The 18,191-nt window shown below is 55.0% G+C and overlaps 1 protein-coding gene across 3 annotated transcripts; it reads left to right on the top strand.

Moving 5' to 3' along the window:
* Positions 1-2,800: 2,800 nt before the first annotated feature.
* APBB1 (amyloid beta precursor protein binding family B member 1) lies at positions 2,801-18,156 on the top strand (the record flags this gene model as incomplete). 3 transcript variants are annotated; one of them, XM_079709042.1, is made up of 13 exons in its annotated part: positions 2,801-3,532; positions 9,318-9,493; positions 9,588-9,644; positions 9,728-9,813; positions 9,928-9,991; positions 10,429-10,578; positions 10,954-11,081; positions 11,483-11,597; positions 11,745-11,829; positions 12,104-12,187; positions 17,064-17,179; positions 17,323-17,499; positions 17,584-18,156. In XM_079709042.1, 13 exons carry the CDS (start codon positions 2,815-2,817, stop codon positions 17,749-17,751), a joined length of 2,124 nt encoding a protein of 707 aa, XP_079565168.1. In that variant the 3' UTR covers positions 17,752-18,156. The 3 variants fall into 3 exon arrangements, with proteins under 3 accessions (XP_079565168.1, XP_079565169.1, XP_079565170.1); XM_079709043.1 differs by having other exon boundaries at positions 2,815-3,532; positions 9,261-9,493; XM_079709044.1 differs by lacking the exon at positions 2,801-3,532 and adding an exon at positions 8,366-8,417.
* Positions 18,157-18,191: the final 35 nt, after the last annotated feature.

Raw genomic sequence — 18,191 nt, 5'->3', positions numbered from 1 at the left:
CCCTTTTTTCCTAGATCTCAGGCCTCACCTGTCCAGGACCCCATCCTACTTCCTTGTCAGGGACACTTCATCATTCTCCAGCACCCTCCCTGACACTCCCATCCCCAGCCATGAGGCCACACAAGCCTGTCTCAGTGTCTATTCCCAATTAGTTCTCAGCTTCCTAGCTCCTGTTCCTCTCACCCCTCCATCCTGACCAGGGGCCCACTCTGTGCAGACGCACAGCACACACTCTTTGCTAATGGGGTGCGAAGTTGAATGAGGCAGGGTCTCAGATGTTCAGACAGAATGCAGTGCTGGGTATGGTGAGCTAAGGAAGGAATGGGCGCCTGAGGATGGGGATAGGGGACTGAACAGAAAAGACTTACTGCTTAGGAGCTTTGACCGCTGAGCCAAGTAGTGAAACATGAGCAGAGGTCCTCGTAAGGGGAGACGGGATTCCGAGCCAAGGGATCAGTGTAAACAAAGAGCCGGGGCCGTGTAAGTGTGACATGTTCTAGAATCCACCATACTTCCTGTGGCTGGAGTGTAAGGTGGGAAGGAGGCAGGACGGGGAGGAGGCCCGAGAGGTCACAGGCATTGGCTCAAGGAGGCTCTTGGTGATCTGCTAATGAGTACAGACATTATCCTAAAGGCAGTCAGTCATGAGCCATCTAATTTTTTGAGCTGGAGAGTGACATGATCTGGTTTCCATTTCTGGAAGATTACTGTGGTTCTGGGTAGAGACAGAGCTGTCTGTCTTTCTCATTTATGCTGGTGGCCACGAGCTTTCCCATTGCCGAGGTGGATCCATACCGAGCAGACCAGCAGGTAGTTACATGTGAGGCAGACACGTGGACAGGGACCTTCTCACATTTATTTCACAGATGTGTGCATAGCATTGTGCTAGGGTCTGAGGGGCTAGGAGTGATGGAAAGGCGAGCTGCGGCTCCTGCCCCAGGACCCGGCACTGCACCGAGAGACGGCAGAGCCTTGCGGGGCAGCCTAAACACCTCCGGGCAGTCTGTGCTCAGGGTTGAGAGCTGCGCTGTGGAGACAGAGAGCACTGGGGCCATGGTTCAAGGAGAGAAAGAACTCAGGGCACACAGGCAGGTGGAGAGCGCTCAGGTAAGAAACTGAGGAGAAGGGACTGTGCAGCGGGAGTTTGAGGGGAAGGTGTGCCTGGGGGCGGTCGGTAGGGGAGAGTTGCATGTTGCGGGGAGGTCAGGTAGGAGGAGACCTCTGAGTGAGGGTATCAGGGAGGGGAGGATGGTGTCTAAGACGGTCAGGCGGAGACACAGTCAGATAATGGTTGGTCAGGGAGAATAAACTGTGAGGGGGTGGCCAGGGAGGGTCCAGGGAATGAGCACATTACAGTGGGGGTCAGGGAAGGAGAGAAGCCTAGCAGTGGAAGGTCAGGGAGATGGGGAGGGTGGGATGGGGCTTTGAGGGTGAGATCAATCGTTAGGGTGATGGGCTTGGCTGATCGGAGGAGAAGGTGATCCACGAAGCGCTTCTGAGGATGCAGGAGGGGGTCCGAGGGGATAGGACTGGTGGGCTTTCGCTGTGGGACAGGAGGACCCCTCACCTGAAGGGCGGGTGGAGTTTGGTTGGGGCATGGTGAGCAATGTTTGAGACACAGTAACATGACCAGAGTATGTTTTCTGAAACTGGCAGAGGAGATGCTAAATGGGGCCTGGGGCAGATGGGAGGGCAGATTCATACACTGATTCAACAAATATTTATTGAGTTCTTGCTCTGTGTCAGCACTGTGCTAAGCCCTAGGCACACTACATTGAAAAAAAAAAACAAGAAAGACAAAATCCTCACCACCATGGAACTGAAATTAGAGTCATGAGCAGACAATCATTAAACAAAGTAAATAATAAATTAGCTTGTCAGATGGTGTTGGGTGCTGGGGAGAGTTTGGGGATTGCTGGGAGGGGCCACGGTGGCCTGCAGATTTACAAAGGGTATTCAGGGAAGGCCTCACTGAAAAGGTGACATTTGGGCAAAGACCTGAAGGGCTGGAGGGTCCAGATCAAAGACTCCTGCAGTGACCCAGGCATGGGGCATTATAGGGGCTGGCAGAGGAATTGGTACCCGAGGTGAGATACTATATAGAAACAGTCACCAAAATGTTGCTTCAACTGGTCAAAGGAACCACGAATTGGAGCTGAAGGCCCTTCCTTTATGACCTGCCTTCCCAGGACCTTGCCCTTGAGGGCTTGGTCTATGCTCATTCTCTCTTGTCCTCATGGTCCCTAGGATGGGGTGGGCTTGGGGGCTGATTGGACCCAGCGATTTATGATGATAGGAACAGAGCATGGGGAACTTACAGTGGTGGGGTTGTGCATAGCGGTGTGGCAGGAGGAAGGGGGCAGGCAGTGTCCAGTGTCCCGAACACACGAGCCAGTCCCTCACCATCTGTGCCCCTGGCACAGCAAGCCCCAGTTGGATGAGCTGGGGGTGGGGATGCACAGAGAGCCATTGTGTGGAGTCTCTGCAGTTGGGAGTGAGGGCAAAGCAGGGGCTGGCTGTGCTATCCCAGCAAGCTCAGGGCTGGGGATTTGGGAATGGGGTGGACTGTGGGCCTGGGCCTGGTCAGTGGGGATGGGGTTTGAGCTGGTGGTAGTGGTGATGGCGGACAGAAGTCGAGCCCAGTTATTCTCCTGGAAAATAGCTCAGCAGACACAGCAGTGTGTGCTGGCCTGCTGAGTGCAGGGAGACGAGGAGGTGCAGGGCACAGGCCTGGGACAGAAGCAGGCGTGCTGCTATCCTGACCTGGAGGCTCAACGTGGTCTCCCCTCCCTGCCTGCAGGATCTGCCAAGGCCATGTCTGTTCCATCATCCCTGAGCCAGTCGGCCATTAATGCCAACAGCCACGGAGGCCCCGCACTGAGCCTGCCCCTGCCCCTGCACGCTGCCCACAACCAACTGCTCAACGCCAAGCTGCAGGCCACGGCCGTGGGACCCAAGGACCTGCGCAGCGCCATGGGGGAGGGGGGTGGGCCCGAGCCAGGCCCCGCCAATGCCAAGTGGCTAAAGGAGGGCCAGAACCAGCTCCGGCGGGCCGCCACAGCCCACCGTGACCAGAATCGCAACGTGACCTTGACCCTGGCTGAGGAAGCCAGCCAGGAGCCCGAGATGGCACCCTTGGGCCCCAAAGGCCTGATGCACCTGTATTCTGAGCTGGAGCTCTCTGCCCACAATGCGGCCAACAGAGGGCTCCGAGGACCCGGCCTGATCATCAGCACCCAAGAGCAGGGCCCAGATGAGGGAGAGGAGAAGGCGGCAGGGGAGGCCGAGGAGGATGACGAGGAAGAGGAGGAAGAGGAGGAGGAGGACTTGTCTTCTCCCCCAGGGCTGCCGGAGCCCCTGGAGAGTGCGGAGGTGCCCCCCGGTCCCCAGGCCCTTGCAGACGGCCCCCGAGAGCACAGCAAGAGTGCCAGCCTTCTGTTTGGCATGCGGAACAGCGCAGCCAGTGACGAGGACTCGAGCTGGGCCACCTTATCCCAGGGCAGCCCCTCCTATGGCTCCCCGGAGGACACAGGTACCTTTTGGAGCTTGCTATGGGGAATGTGGGAGGGCAAGAGGGCAGAGGGTGGGTCCCTCCATACAGAGGGTCAGCCTGGGCGTGAGTCACAGAGCCTGCATCCTCAGTCCTCAGCAGGCCACGTCCAGGGTTTCCTGAAGGAAATGGTCTCTACATTCAGAGAGTGCTTGAACAAGTTGAGAGACCCATCCATCCCACACTCCTGATGGATGGTGGACTAGGTCTGTTGATGAGGCACTTACCAGGTACTGGCTCTGTACTCAGCATTATCGTACGGAATCCTCACTATAACGTGAGGTAGATACCATAATGATGCCCATACTACAGGTGACAAAAAAGAGGCCTGGAGAGGTTTAGTCCTTTCCCGGGGTCACAGACAGTCTGAGATCACAGTAGAACTGAGATCTAAACCAAGTCCAAGTGCAGACCCGAGCTCTTGGCCCTTATGCTGTCACCAATGCCTACAGCACGATGAGCTCAGGTGCACTCCGGGCTGTGTTTTAGAGGCAGCTTCTCCCCACAGAGGTCTGTTTGGAAAGAATGGGGTACTGTGTGCAGGGCACTGCACTGGACATGGCAAGAGAACTGTTTCGTCAGGAATAAGATAGTGACTAAAAGTGACGAAACGAAGAAGAAACGGATGCTTTGTTGGGGTGGGGGGGATAGATATTAGGGCTCCAAGCATTGACCATTAAATGTGTCCCATTTAAATAAGTTGAGTCTCTGCATTTGCTAGTGTCACATAGAGATGCAGACAGCTGAGGAGCAAAGGGCAGAGATAATGGGCTGCAGCCACAAGCCTGGGCTGGGTGTTAGTGTCAGGAAAGACTCCTCACACACCAGGCAGCAGGCACCTTACCCAGACCCCAAACTGGGGGACCTTTGCAGGGAGCATGCAGTTCAGACAAGCCAAGGGCAGCATGTCATCCCCTTTCAAAGAACTTACTATGGACATTTTCAGACATATACGAAAATAATAGAATAACGAGCCTGATTTACCCATGACCCAGTTTCAACAATTAGCAACACATGGCTAACCTTGCTGCATCTATACCCCCACCACTCCTGGGCCCCAGCCTAGGTTATTTTGAAGCAAATACATCCGTAAATGTTTACTCATGCTTTTTTTTTTGGCTGCACCATGTGGCATGCGAGATCTTAGTTCCCCAACCAGGGATCGAACCCACGCCCCCTGCAGTGGAAGCTCGGAGTCTTAACCGCTGGACCACCAGGGAAGTCCCCACTCATTCATACCTTTCTGAAAGATAAAACTCTTTTGAAAAAAAATCCACAATATCAATATCAAGCCTATGGAAATTTAGCAATAATTCCTTAATATCATCGAATATCCAGTTAATGTTTACATTTCCCAGTTGTCTGATAAACGTCCTCCCCACTCTTTTTTTTTCTTTCTTTTTTTGCGGTACGCGGGCCTCTCACTGTTGTGGCCTCTCCCGTTGCGGAGCACAGACTCTGGACGCACAGGCTCAGTGACCATGGCTCACGGGCCCAGCCACTCCGCAGCATGTGGGATCCTACCGGACCAGGGCACGAACCCACGTCCCCTGCATCGGCAGGCGGACTCTCAACCTCTGCGCCACCAGGGAAGCCCCTCCCCACTCTTTTAAAAAAGTTTTGATTCATTGCATCAATATCCAAGTAGGAACAGACCTTTTGATAGTCAATATGTCAAGGTTTCTTTTGATCTATACATTATTCTTCCACCTCTATTTTTGCTCCCAGTTTTGTTGCTGTTGTTGTTTTAATTGAAGCCACTGTGTTGTTGGCCCGGGGCTTTCCGCGGTCTGGATTTGCAGACCCTCCCTGTGTGGCATTGTACGTGTTCCTCTTCCCCTGGATTTCCTGTAAATTGGCAGGGAATTCTAGAGCCTTGATCAGGTTCAGATTTGAGGGTTTTTTTGTGTTTTGTTTTTGTAAGAACACTTCACAGGTGTTATTGAGTAATTCTACCAAAGACAAAGTCTGATTGCCTGTCTTTAGGGGGATGTTAGCGGCAGTCAGTGGTCATCGCCTGGGTCCGTTTTGCAGGGAACAACTACTACTCCACTCCAGCTTGTTTTTTGTAGGGTTAGATGGGGGGGTGGAATGTAGTCTCAATGGAGCCAGTTAATGTAACTTTTCAAGGGAAACTGAAAATTAGATATCGCTGTGAAACATCCCAATTTGTAAATGCTAGCAACCAAGTCTGTTTTTTAAAAAAGCACCATGCAGGCCAAACAAAATCTATCTGAGGTTTACATCAGACTGCAGGTTGCTTATTTGCAACCTCTGCCTTAGGGGGTGTGAATCTGGGGCCAAGTAATGGAGAGGCTGGCTGCTCTGGGGCCCCTGAATGGTCACTGTAGTGGCCGCTCCTATGAGCTTTCTGGGAGTGGGAGGACAGAACTGCTGAAGAGCTGGGAAGGGTATGCTGGGTGTGGGCAGTGACCTCAGCAAGGGAGCGGGTGTGGCGAGAGGATGAGCAAGGATCAAGCTCTGCTGGAGGCTGTGTTCATTGAGGGTGGCCGAAGGGGCTGCATCACTGCCTCTTTGGTAACTGTGTTGCTATGACCAGGAAGGCCACAGAGGAGGTCTGGCCTCCCGTAGGAGTGTGGTAGAATTGAGCAAACATTATTTTCTCCTTCCCACCCTAGGATCTCCACAAAGTTGTTGATTGCATGCATAAGTATATGAATGAATGAATGATGACCAAATGATGAATGATGAATGAATGAACTTTCCTACCTGTGCTGGGTTCATACTCAGTGCCAGGCCTTGTCCTAAATGCTAAGAATACATACTGCGGGGGACAGATGTTCCTGCCCTCAATGGCACTCACAGTCTAGGGTGGAGGCAGAAGTAAACAGGTAGTTTGGGCCATGGGGTGGGGGAGGTGCAGGAGGGACATCACGCACCCTGCCTGTGTGCCTGGTCGGGGAGACGGGTGGGTCAGTTCTGAGAAGCGACCTTTACACTGATGCTGGAGGGAGGAGTGGCTGGTGCCAGGTGAAGATCGAGGGGAGGGAGGCCGGGCTCAGGGAGGATAAGGGGCGTGTCCCAGGCAGGGAGAGAGAGACCAGAGGTATGGAGGGTGGTCAGAGGTAAGGCTGAGAGGCAGGCGATTAGGGGCTCATAACAGCAAACAAACCTTGTAGAGGAATTTGGGTTCTATCCTGAGGGCAAGGAGAAAACAATTAGAGTATTCAACTGGAGAGAAGGTTAGCATTTTGGAACAATCATTTGGGATGTAGCATGCAGCTCAGACTGGAGGAGACTAAACAGGAAGAGGGAGACCCTTCCTGAGGCTGCTGCATTGACCTAGGTAGAAGATACTAGTAGTCTGGACTACGGGCGTGCGTGGGGGTGGGGAAAGGAGAGCGTTCCTGACTCCTGAGCAAATGACTACATCTGGCTTAGCCTGGGAGGCATGCGTGGGTGAATGAATGATACATGAACCTCTGAGTGCGTGGAGGAGCGCCGGAATGAATTGGTGCAGGAGTGAAAGTGTACATTCCTGAATAAATGCGTGCTTGTGGAAGCCAAGGCCGGGGTGGGGCTGTGCTTGGAGGGAGACGTGCCAAGCTCCAGAAGGGCCTCCCAGATGGTCAAGGGGGGAGAGCGGCCCCTCCAGGACAGATTGGAAGGATGAAGCTCTTTGAAGCAGGAAGGTGCAGGCTGACAGGGATGGCAGATGGATTGGTGTGTGTGACTCGGTCAGAAGATGGTGAACTGGTCCGCAGATTCAAGGGGTCTGTGACCCTTCAGGAAGAAAGGTGTGGCTCTGGGGGGCACGGCTGCCCTGGGTGTGGGGTTCCTGGAAGGTTTGGCGGGAGAGCCCTGAAGACGATGGAGGGTCTCTGGGGAAAAGCGGGCATTCTAATTCCCTAGGGCCTGAGGGGAGGGGAGGGTGGGGGGGAAAGAGGCAGTAATGGGTACCTAGAGGCTGGATGGGCAAGAAGAGCCCCTCCTCTGTGGGCCCACCTCATTGGGAAGCTGAGGGCAGTGAGGCACCTCACCCCAATGACTCTCACATCAGGTATGCAGCCACCTTGGTGTAACCACGCCCACTCCCAGCCCTCCGTGCCTGTTTGCCCAGCAGCCTGGGTCTGGGGACTGCCTGTCCCTCAGTGCTGCCTCTTGGACCAGTCAGGATTCCTGGTTTCCCTGGTAACGGGAAGCACGTCAGCAGTCTTGGGCGCTCCCAGCCGGTCCTGGTGCTGCGGTTGCCGAGGAGACGCTGCAGCCTAGCTGGGCCCTGGCAGGTGAGGGGGGTTGGTGCTGGGAAGCCCCAAGCCCAGCCTCAAGCTTGCTGGGCCCCAGCCCCCGAAGCCCACTCTCCGCTCGAACTGCTGGGCAGGTTCTGGGCAAGGGAGGGATCCCTGGGAGCCTTGAAGCCACACCCTGTTTGTACTGAGAGCTCTAGGCTTTGCAGGGCCCCAGGTAGCTGGGGTATTCCCGAAGGGCTGAGCCTCCTGGTGTCCTTAAGACTGGGCTTGACTGTGGCACTGAGGTGACCGCTTTGGGGTGGGATGGAGATTCAGGATGGGGGGAGGGGACGCAGGATTAGAAAGAAGAGATGTGAGCAGGGAAGGCTGGGGTCTCATGATCCCTACCCCACCCCAATGGGGTCCCCTTCCCTGGTGGTCCTGGCCCCTCCCTAGTGAGCTCCAGGCGGGGGAGGATCTTGCCTGGCAGGCGCTCTGCCCTGGTGAGAAGGGGGCGGGATGAGCTTTTCTCTGCAGCCCAGCACCAGGCTGTGAGCCCAGCTGGCTGGGCTGGAGGGGCTGTGAGGAGGGAGGGTGGAGGCAGGAGGGACTGGGAACAAGCGCCATGTTCTCCCAGGACTTCTTCCTGGCCATCGTCCTGCAGGACAGTAGCCCAGGTGAGGGGCAGCACGGGCCCGGGTATGATGTGGGGCGGGGCTGGCAGGGAGCACAGAAGTGGTGGAGGCCTGAGCTGGGCTGCAGGGCTGGAGTGGCGTGGCTCTGCCGGGGGAGGAGGGGCTATGTCACAGGTGCGTGGTGTGTGTGCATGTGCATGAAATGTTTGCCTGCATTCGTGTGTGGCAAGGGTTAGGTTGTGGGTGTCTGCGGTATCTGCACACGTGGCAGAGGTTGACATATGTTGTGTGTCTGAATGTGTATTCACTGTGTGGTACCCACACATGTTTTGGGGGTCATTGTGGGTGTGGTCTCTGCACACACATGTGGCAGGGGCTGGACTATATCACTGTATGTGTGCACTCCTCTGTGTATGGTGGCCGCACTAGTGGATGGCTGGAGTTGGTGTGTGTGTGTCTGCCCCTGCACATGCGCGTGCACCCATATGCAATACCTGCTGTCTGTGCAGGTATCTCCTGTGTGTACTCACCCTTGGGTTTGTGGTGGCTGCACAGGTATGTAGTAGGGCTTGTATATGTTGTATGTCTGTGTGCACCTGTGTGTGCAGGAGCTGCTAAGTGTGTGCACCTGGGATCTGGATATGTATGACAGGAGGTCATTTGGGGTCACTCAACCTTCCCTTCTCTCTGCCTCCCTCCTTCCCTCTGTTTGGCCATATTAGCCAGGAGCAGAGCCCAGGAGGAGACCTGAGTCACGTCTCATGCTGGGGGCCCCCCATGCTGTGACTCCAGACTTCAGGCTCTGGGAGGAAGCAGGAGCCTTGTGCTGGAGCCCTTCCCCCGCCCTTCCTCCACCATGGGGTCTTGGGAGGGGACTGGGCATAGCACCCACGATATGCTTGTTGGGTGGGCAGACCCTCACCAAGACCCCCCACCTGGCAGATTCCTTTTGGAACCCGAACGCCTTCGAGACGGATTCCGACCTGCCAGCTGGATGGATGAGGGTCCAGGACACCTCAGGGACCTACTACTGGCACATCCCAACAGGGACCACTCAGTGGGAGCCCCCGGGCCAGGCCTCCCCGTCACAGGGGAGCAGCCCCCGAGAGGAGTCCCAGGTGAGGCTCGCGGGCCTGATGGTTTTGACCCGGGGGGAGGGTGGCGCTGCTGTTGCTAGATGAGCCACCCACCCCCGGCTCCCACCCCTCCTAGCTCACCTGGACCGGCTTCGCGCATGGAGAAGGCTTGGAGGATGGAGAATTTTGGAAGGTGAGTGAGGGGACCTCCTTCCCAATGGAGGAGCTGGAGAAGGGGCATCATTTTGGTCCTGATTCCTCTCTCCCCTTCCCAAGGATGAGCCCAGTGAGGAGGCCCCGATGGATTTGGGACTGAAGGACCCTGAGGAGGGGACGTTGCCTTTCCCAGCTCAGAGCCTCAGGTAAGTGGGAAGGCATGACACAGTGGGCTGACAGTGGGATGGGTCTGTCTGGAAGGGACCTTGGGACAGCTCCCCGTTTGGGGGCCTGTACCAAGTGTTACCATCTGCCTCCAGCCCAGAGCCGTTGCCCCAAGAGGAGGAGAAGCTGCCCCCACGGAATGCCAACCCAGGGATCAAGGTTTGTTCAAGACCAATGCCCGTTCCCACGCCGGGCCCCCCTGTGTACAGGAATGCCCCTTGGGTCATGTTCTGCGGGCCTCTCTGATCTCAGTACAGCTTGCCAGGTCCTGAGCTCTTGAAGTCTCAGCACAGACCCCTGTGTCTGAGCGGGAGGCACTTCAGTTTTTAACTCAACCAGTCCCGTGGCCTGGCAGGGGGCCGTTCCAGGCTTGGCTCAGATGCTTCCTTGACTGGCAGGGGTCTCCTCTGAGATCAGCACCCCTCCTGCAACTATATCCTGTTTGTAGAGCCTCTTAGTCTTATACCCTCCCACCCGCCGTGTTCTGAGTCAGGAACTCCTCTGGTCTCAGCAAACCTCCTTGCGTCCTGGGCTGGGAGCTCTTCCGATTTTAGCTCAGAGCCTCTATCTCCCACCCCCTGTTTTGTGTCTGGCAGTGTTTCGCCGTGCGCTCCCTTGGCTGGGTGGAGATGACGGAGGAGGAGCTGGCCCCTGGCCGCAGCAGTGTGGCAGTCAACAATTGCATCCGTCAGCTCTCCTACCACAAAAACAATCTGCACGACCCCATGTCTGGGGGCTGGGGGGAGGTGAGGGCCTGAGCTGGCAGGGTGGCTGGGCAACGGAGAAATGAAGGGAACTGTGAGAGCTGGGAGAGCCCAGCTGCTGCCCCAAGGGCTGGGGAGGGAGGTGCACACCCACTAGGTGACAGCCTGTGAGATGGATGTGTGACTCCATGTTGGGACCTTGGGAGATGGTTGTTTAACGGCGATGGGGATGATAAAAGGAGTCTCGTTAGAGATGACAGGTGTGACCTTTACTAGAGTGAGGCTGCAGGGTGGCTGGTCCGACACCAAAGCAAGGGCCCTCGAGCTGTGGCTCACCCTCCCTCAAGCTGGAAGTGGCAAAGATCAGCCACCTTCCCAGCTGGGGCACCGCTGAGCGTCTGCTTCCTGGGCCTGCAGGGAAAGGATCTGCTGCTACAGCTGGAGGATGAGACGCTAAAGCTGGTGGAGCCGCACAGTCAGGCCCTGCTGCACGCCCAGCCCATCGTCAGCATTCGCGTGTGGGGCGTCGGGCGGGACAGCGGAAGGTGGGAGCAGGGCCAGGGATCCTGGGGGGGCGGGCAGTCAGAGTGGGGCCCTCCTCCCTAACTCTGCTCTTTGCCTCTCTTGTGCTGCCGGACCCAGAGAGAGGTACTATGCCTAATTTGCCTTGACCGTTCCTCTTCCCACACCTGGACCAGATGCCATGAAGCACCCGAGTTCCCCTATCCTGCCCTGCCCCTCCGTGCCCGCTGTGCTCACCCATTCTCCTCGACCTCGGCATGCTTGCCTGTCTACCCTCCGGCCAGAAGGCAGCGCCCGCAGGACCCCATCCCGAGGGCAGAAGCCCTGGAGGAGCTGCGATGGATGGGGAGGGCGTGGGTGGGGTGGAATGGGGCCCAGCACTGGAAGGCACTGGGAGATGCTGAGGTGCCCCTCCCCCCAACAGGGACTTTGCCTACGTGGCTCGCGATAAGCTGACCCAGATGCTCAAGTGCCACGTGTTTCGCTGTGAGGCACCTGCCAAGAACATCGCCACCAGCCTGCATGAGATCTGCTCGAAGGCACGGCCCCCTTCGCACCCTGGACTAGCTGCCACCTTTGCTCTACAAGGATGTGGGTGGGGTCCCTGAGTCGGGGTGGGGGGCTCCAGGGCTGTGAAGCCTAACGCACCCTCCCTCGCTCTTCCCCTCCCCCCTCCCCTTCTGCAGATCATGGCCGAACGGCGCAATGCCCGCTGCTTGGTAAATGGACTCTCTCTGGACCACTCTAAACTTGTGGATGTCCCTTTCCAAGGTCAGTGTCACAGCCCTGCCGGGTCTGTCTCAGCTTTGTTGGCAAAGGTGGGGTGACCCAAGAAGAGGCACGAGCTACTGGACAGAGTGATAGAAAAATGGAGACTCAATTCTTTGGGTCAAATAAGTGGAGGGACTTTGGTTCAAGGGACGCAGGGGGAGGGGGTGGAGGTAGGGCCTTGGCTGGGTGAATGTCCAGCTTATACCCTGGTGGTGGGGACTGGGAGTGAGCAAGATCTGCCACTATGATTGATCCTCTTCTTTCTTCCCCGCAGTGGAATTCCCAGCGCCTAAGAATGAGTTGGTACAAAAGTTCCAAGTCTATTACCTGGGGAATGTGCCTGTTGCTAAACCTGTTGGTATGTGTGTCCTTTTTCACGCAGGGACCACCTCCTTGATCCCAAAACTCTGCTCCCACCCTCTGCCTCCCGGTGCCCCTTCTACCAGACCTTCCCCCTGCTGATGTCCCCCTGCCCTTCAACATGCATCCCACCTCCTGTACTTCTGTCCCAGCTGCACTCCGTACCCTGCCTTCACTCACTGAACCCGTGAACCAGGCATATAGGGAGACCCACTCCTGAATCCCACAGAAAAGCTTTGGTTAGGTTGGGAGGCAGGTCTTCGATGACTGGAAACGCTGGAGCAGCCGGGAGCTGGGTTTGGTATGGGCTGTGAGCATCTAGAGAGGAAGCAGTGAGCATGTTTGTCAATGTGCTTTAGTGTTTGTAAAGTACTCCCTTACATGTCATTTAATTCTTGAGGATCCTGTGAGGTTATGATGATACCCATTTTATAGATAAAGACACCGAGGGTAGAGACTATTAGGTCCACTCTTATATTTCTAGTGCTTTTACGGTACCTGTTATTCACTTGTTCATTCACTTAGCAAATACCTATGAAGCTTACCATGTACCAGGTCCTGGGAGAACAATGGCCACAGCCCTGCTTTCATGGAGGTTACAGGAGATTACAGTGGAAAAAAAGAGGAATAAATCAAATAATCACACAAATAAATGTAAAATTACAAGTTGAGTCATTCGCTGAAAGAAAGTAGCAAGATGCTATGAAACTGTGTAGCGGAGGAGCCTCATTTAGTCTAGGGAGTCCAAAAAGACTTGAGAAAGTGACATTTGAACTGAGATTTAAAAAATGAGTAGGATCTAATGTGGCCAAGTGGAATGGAGACAGGAGTAAAGGGGGAAAGATCACTCCAGGCAGAGTGAACAGTGTGAGGACCCATCATGGGAGGCACCTTGGTACTTCAAAGGCATTGAGAGAAGGCCAGCCGTGCCAGGTGAGGCTGGGAGTTCGGCGGCAGTCAGACCCTGCGGGACCTCATAGGCCATGTTAGTGATTTGTTCTTCATCCTAAGAGCGGCAGGGAGTTATAAGAGGATTTCTCTGGCACGCACTAGGCGTGATCATTTGAGTTGTGTAATGCTCACCTGGGCTATACCAGTGGAGAAGGCTGCTCAGCAGGTGGAGGGGGACGTCGGGAACCCAGGAGGATCTTGCAGTAGTTGTGGCCAGTAATGAGAACATCTTGGACTGTGCTGGGGCTGAAGAGGAGCGTGTGGATTCAAGAGACGATTAGACAATTAAAGTCAGCAGGCCTTGGTGATTGGTTGGATGCGGGGTGAGGGACAGAGGCGCTAAGGCTGACCCCTGGCTTCCTGGCTTTTGGAGCTAACCAGATAGTGGTGCCATTCTCTGAAGGTAGTAAGCATTGGAAGAGGCCAATTTTGGTTTGGAGACTTGAGTTCAATTTTCAGGCATGCTGAGTTTGATATGCCTTCAAGAAGGTGAGCGGCAAACTCAAATTGGCATCTGGATTCACGGAGGAGGGGTCTGGGCTGGAGATACGAATGTGGGCGTCTCTGGGTAGAGAGGTCCTCAAAGCCCCGAGTGTGAAGAAGATCGAGGCCGGAAAGTGGGCAGCCACTGCGAGAAGGCAAACGAGCCTGGGCCTGGCGGTGAGCCCCTCCAACATTTAATGGACAGTGGAGGAGCGAGGTCAGAGGGGAAAAAAAGAGACGGCTTTAAGCAATGGTTGGGTGTCACGTCAAAAGACACTTAGGAAGAACTCGACAGTGTAGGGTGATTGGATAAACAAACACACAAATGAAAGAATGCCTCAGATGACATAGCCCAGGAGGTGGTAGACCAAGGACTCTAACCCTGGTCATCTTCAGTTCTCTGCTCTTCCTCTCAAACCATGCTGACTAATGACCAGCACCTTACATTCAGTGAGGGAACCTTCTTAGAGAGGGTGGGGATTTAGCAGGGGTTTGAAGGAAGGCCTGAATTTGCAGAGAGGAGTGGATTGGATTCCGTGGCACTGTCGCAGATGAGAAGCTGCAGGCGAGAAAGTCCTGCTGGGGGAGCAGGAAGGAGGCGTGGCTGAGCCCTTCACCTTTGCGCTAGTTTCCTCCTCCCCCTCCCCCTCAACTTCACGCCTCTTCCAGTTACTACCCTGCTCCCCTATCCACCTGCCACTCACATAAGTTCTCACCGTATTAAAGCAACTGTCTGTAGCCCTTGACAGCCCCTCTGCCGTCCATCAGCTCAGTGGGTCTGCTCTGTTGAAGCCATGGCTTTCACACAGTAGTCCCTAAACTCACTTCATGCTTTATTTTTGTTTTTTTTTTATAAATTTATTTATTTTTTAAAATTTATTTTTGGCTGCATTGGGTCTTCGTTGCTGCATGGGCTTTCTCTAGCTGCAGAGAGCGGGGTCTACTCTTCGTTGTGGAGCACGGGCTCTAGGCGCACAGGCTTCAGTAGTTGGGGTGCGTGGGCTCAGTAGTTGTGGCTCGCGGGCTCTAGAGCACAGGCTCAGTAGTTGTGGCGCACGGGCTTAGTTGCTCCACGGCATGTGGGATCTTCCCGGACCAGGGATCGAACTGTGTCCTCTGCCTTGGCAGGCGGATTCTTAACCACTGTGCCACCAGTGAAGTCCCACTTCATGCTTTATTTATGCTCCCTTTTTAACCTCCATGAGTTTAACATTGGTCCCTCCTGAAGCTGCAATATTCACTCATAAATCATTCGTTCATCAACAAATGACTACTGAGTGCCTGATTTGTGCCAGGCAGTACTCTAGGTTCTTGGTACGTGTTAATGAGCAAAACTGACCAAGATTCCTGCCTTCAAGTAGCTGCCATTCTATTCAGGATAGATAAAATAAGTAAATTATATAGTATGTTAGAAGGCTACAACCGAGATGGAAAAAAAATAAGAATAAGGGGGATTGGGAGCTTGGGGCTGGGCTCAGGGTGTAGGTTTCAGTCCTGAGCTGTTACCAAATAGACTTTTTCCAGGCCACCTAGTTCCACTGCTTTCCCCGCCTGCATGCTGCTTCTCCCCATCCTGGGGCCAGGTGCCACCTCCACAGCTCCATCTGCTTATTAAGCAGTTTGACTTTGATGTATGGTCTACACTCATGATCTTTGAGCTTTTCCACTGACTCGCATCAATGTCATTCACATCTGAGCCCTCTGCAGGCTGCCCTGGCCCACCCACTCCTGCCTGTGTTGTCACCCTTCTGTGGTTCCTGGGTTGCTTGGTTATTCCGGTTTGGGTGCATTTGCCCATGTTGCCTCGAGGGTGACTTGCTCAAGCACCTGGAATTCCTTCAGTAGATAAGCCCTGTGCTAGGGCTGGGGACACAGACATGAATTAAACTTGGTTTCTGTCCTTGAGATGGCCACAGCCCAGTGTGGAGAAAGGGTTCCCAGCAGTTACAAGATGTGCCGAGAGTTGTCCCAGCAACACCCTCTCTGCCCTACAGCAGGGAAGGCCTCCCAGGTGGGCCCTGGGTGAACTCTGAAGCATGAGAATTGGGAGCTTCGCAGACAGTCAAGAGGGGAAGGGCCCTCTAGACAGAGGCTTTTCCCTCAGTTACAGTTTGTCCCTCAAGGGCATCCTCTTCTCTTACTCTGTATTCCCCATCTGCCTAGCTGGGCATTCGCCAAGATTGGATGTTAATAATGCTACATAAATCATCTGAAGCTCAGGGAGCAGTAAACTATGAAGCTTGACAGGTCGGATGAGGCCAGCTTTTGGAGTACCTCATGCTTAGGAGAGGAGTTTGGCTTTGATCCAGCCAGAGGTAAGACTAGCAAGGCCAAGATGAGGGAGAACTTTCGAGGAAGATCTGTTTTCTGCCCTCAAAGGGTCCATGTGTTCTGCTCCTAGTGGGAGCCCAGAGGCACTGACAGGGGCAAGAGGACCCAAGAGCAGACCACAGAGGTGTGTGCTTTTGCACTGGCATCGTTCACTCTAAATTCTTCACTGCGACGGCACCCAGATGACACAGCCAGCTCACGAGCAGTGCAGGGAACAGAACCCATGCCCCACCATGCCAGTGTGCTCCTGCCTTGGTTCTCTGCTGAGTACAAGCAAAAGTGGGATGCATGGGTGGAAATGTTTAACAGCAGTTTGAAGTAGAGGAGATATTGTTACAAGGGAAAGTTGATTGATCTAAAAGCCAGGAACCTGGGGTTCCTTGGCTTTTGAGCGAGTCATAGAAATGACTGAGTACAGCTAAGATTTTGACAGCACTCTGGTTCTGAAACTAGGACTGCAGGCAAGGGGCAGGGGAAAGGCCTGGTGAAGAACCCAGGCTCTGCAATCAGACTGCTTGCCTTCAGATCCCCATTTCTTAGTGTGACCTAAGGTTTATTACCTGATTTCTATCAGCTTCAGTTTCCTTATCTATAAAATGAAGATAAAGGGATCTTTTGTGAGACTGTAAATGACATAGTGCACTGTAATGACTTAGCACGGTATGACACAAGAGTAAACATTCCTCAAATGGAAATCTTTAAAACAAAAATGAAGGTTGGGCCTTGAGGACTGGATAGGACTGGCCTATAGGGGCTGATTTGGAAGGGATTGTGGTGTGAAGCACTGGAATGTCTGAACGTAGAGAGCAAGGTATGGAGAGGATAGAGCTTTGGGGGGTCAGTCTGCTTAGGAGGCTGGAGAAAGAGAGTCAGTGAAGCATACCAAGCTTAGGATTCAAGGTGGAAGAGGCTAGAAAAGTGCCAGTCACTGAAGCCAAGCAGGAGAGTACCAAGGAAGGGATACAGCATCATCCAGGGCTGTAGGCTAGTGAAGTGGGGATGGAGCAAAGGCCCTGGGCTTGACTGGGCAGAGCTGGAAAGTCTAGTGTAGAGCGGGGGTATCCTCTCTCCACCTCGGGCAGTGCCATGTTCATATCCTTATCTTTCAGGGGTGGATGTGATAAATGGGGCCCTGGAATCGGTCCTGTCCTCCAGTAGCCGTGAGCAGTGGACCCCAAGTCACGTCAGCGTGGCCCCTGCCACCCTCACCATCTTGCACCAGCAGGTAAAGACCTGGGTGGAGAAGGTATGGAGGGGCCTTGCCACGGAGGGGAGACCGGGAATGAGGGGAAGGGCCGTCAGTAAGGCGGACGCGCCCAGTGTAAGAGGGGCGGGCTACTCCTTTCCAACTGGCTCCCCTCCCCGCAGACGGAGGCAGTGCTGGGGGAGTGCCGAGTGCGTTTCCTGTCCTTCCTGGCCGTGGGCAGAGATGTCCACACGTTTGCATTCATCATGGCTGCCGGCCCAGCCTCCTTCTGCTGCCACATGTTCTGGTGCGAGCCCAATGCTGCCAGCCTCTCAGAGGCCGTGCAGGCTGCGTGCATGGTAAGCGGGTAGGGTGGTGGAGCGGTGGCACGCGGCCCACACGGGGCAGGCCGGAGCGTGACTGCCCCTCCCGCCTCTCTGCAGCTCCGCTACCAGAAGTGTCTGGATGCCCGCTCCCAGGCGTCCACCTCCTGCCTCCCGGCACCCCCAGCTGAGTCTGTTGCGCGGCGTGTAGGGTGGACCGTCCGCAGGGGCGTTCAGTCGCTGTGGGGCTCCCTTAAGCCCAAACGGCTGGGGGCCCACACGCCCTGAAGCCCTCAGTGCTCCCTCCACCTGCTTGCGTTGGGGCCCAGGGAACTCAAGGGCACGGGGCAGGGAGGGGCCCTACAGGTTATTCTTAGACTTCAGGCACCCCGCCCACAGCTGCCCCTCCCCAGTAGCTGGGGTTCCCTGCCTAGGGGCTGGGAGGGAGATCTAATCCTGCAAGGAAGTGACAATACTGGGTTGATGAGAAGAGGAGCAGAAAGCAAGGCCAGCCCCAGGCTCTCCATCTCCACGTTTCCGCTGGAGCGGGAGGAACTGGTCTAGGCCAGGCCCCGTCTTCGCAGGGTCCTGCAGGGGCCGAAGGAGGGGACTGGTCCCGGCATGGGTCCCCTTCCCTTTGCTCCATGGGCACCTCTGCTGTACTGATATCACTAATAAAGTCTGCCCTGCTGAGCTGTGTGCCTTGCTGTGCCTGTACCACACCATCA

This window comes from Hyperoodon ampullatus (genome assembly GCF_949752795.1).
Source record: "Hyperoodon ampullatus genome assembly, chromosome: 7".
NCBI lineage: Eukaryota > Metazoa > Chordata > Mammalia > Artiodactyla > Ziphiidae > Hyperoodon > Hyperoodon ampullatus.
The sequence above is the reverse complement of the archived record's forward strand: the minus strand, read 5'-3'. Positions and strand labels throughout refer to the sequence as shown.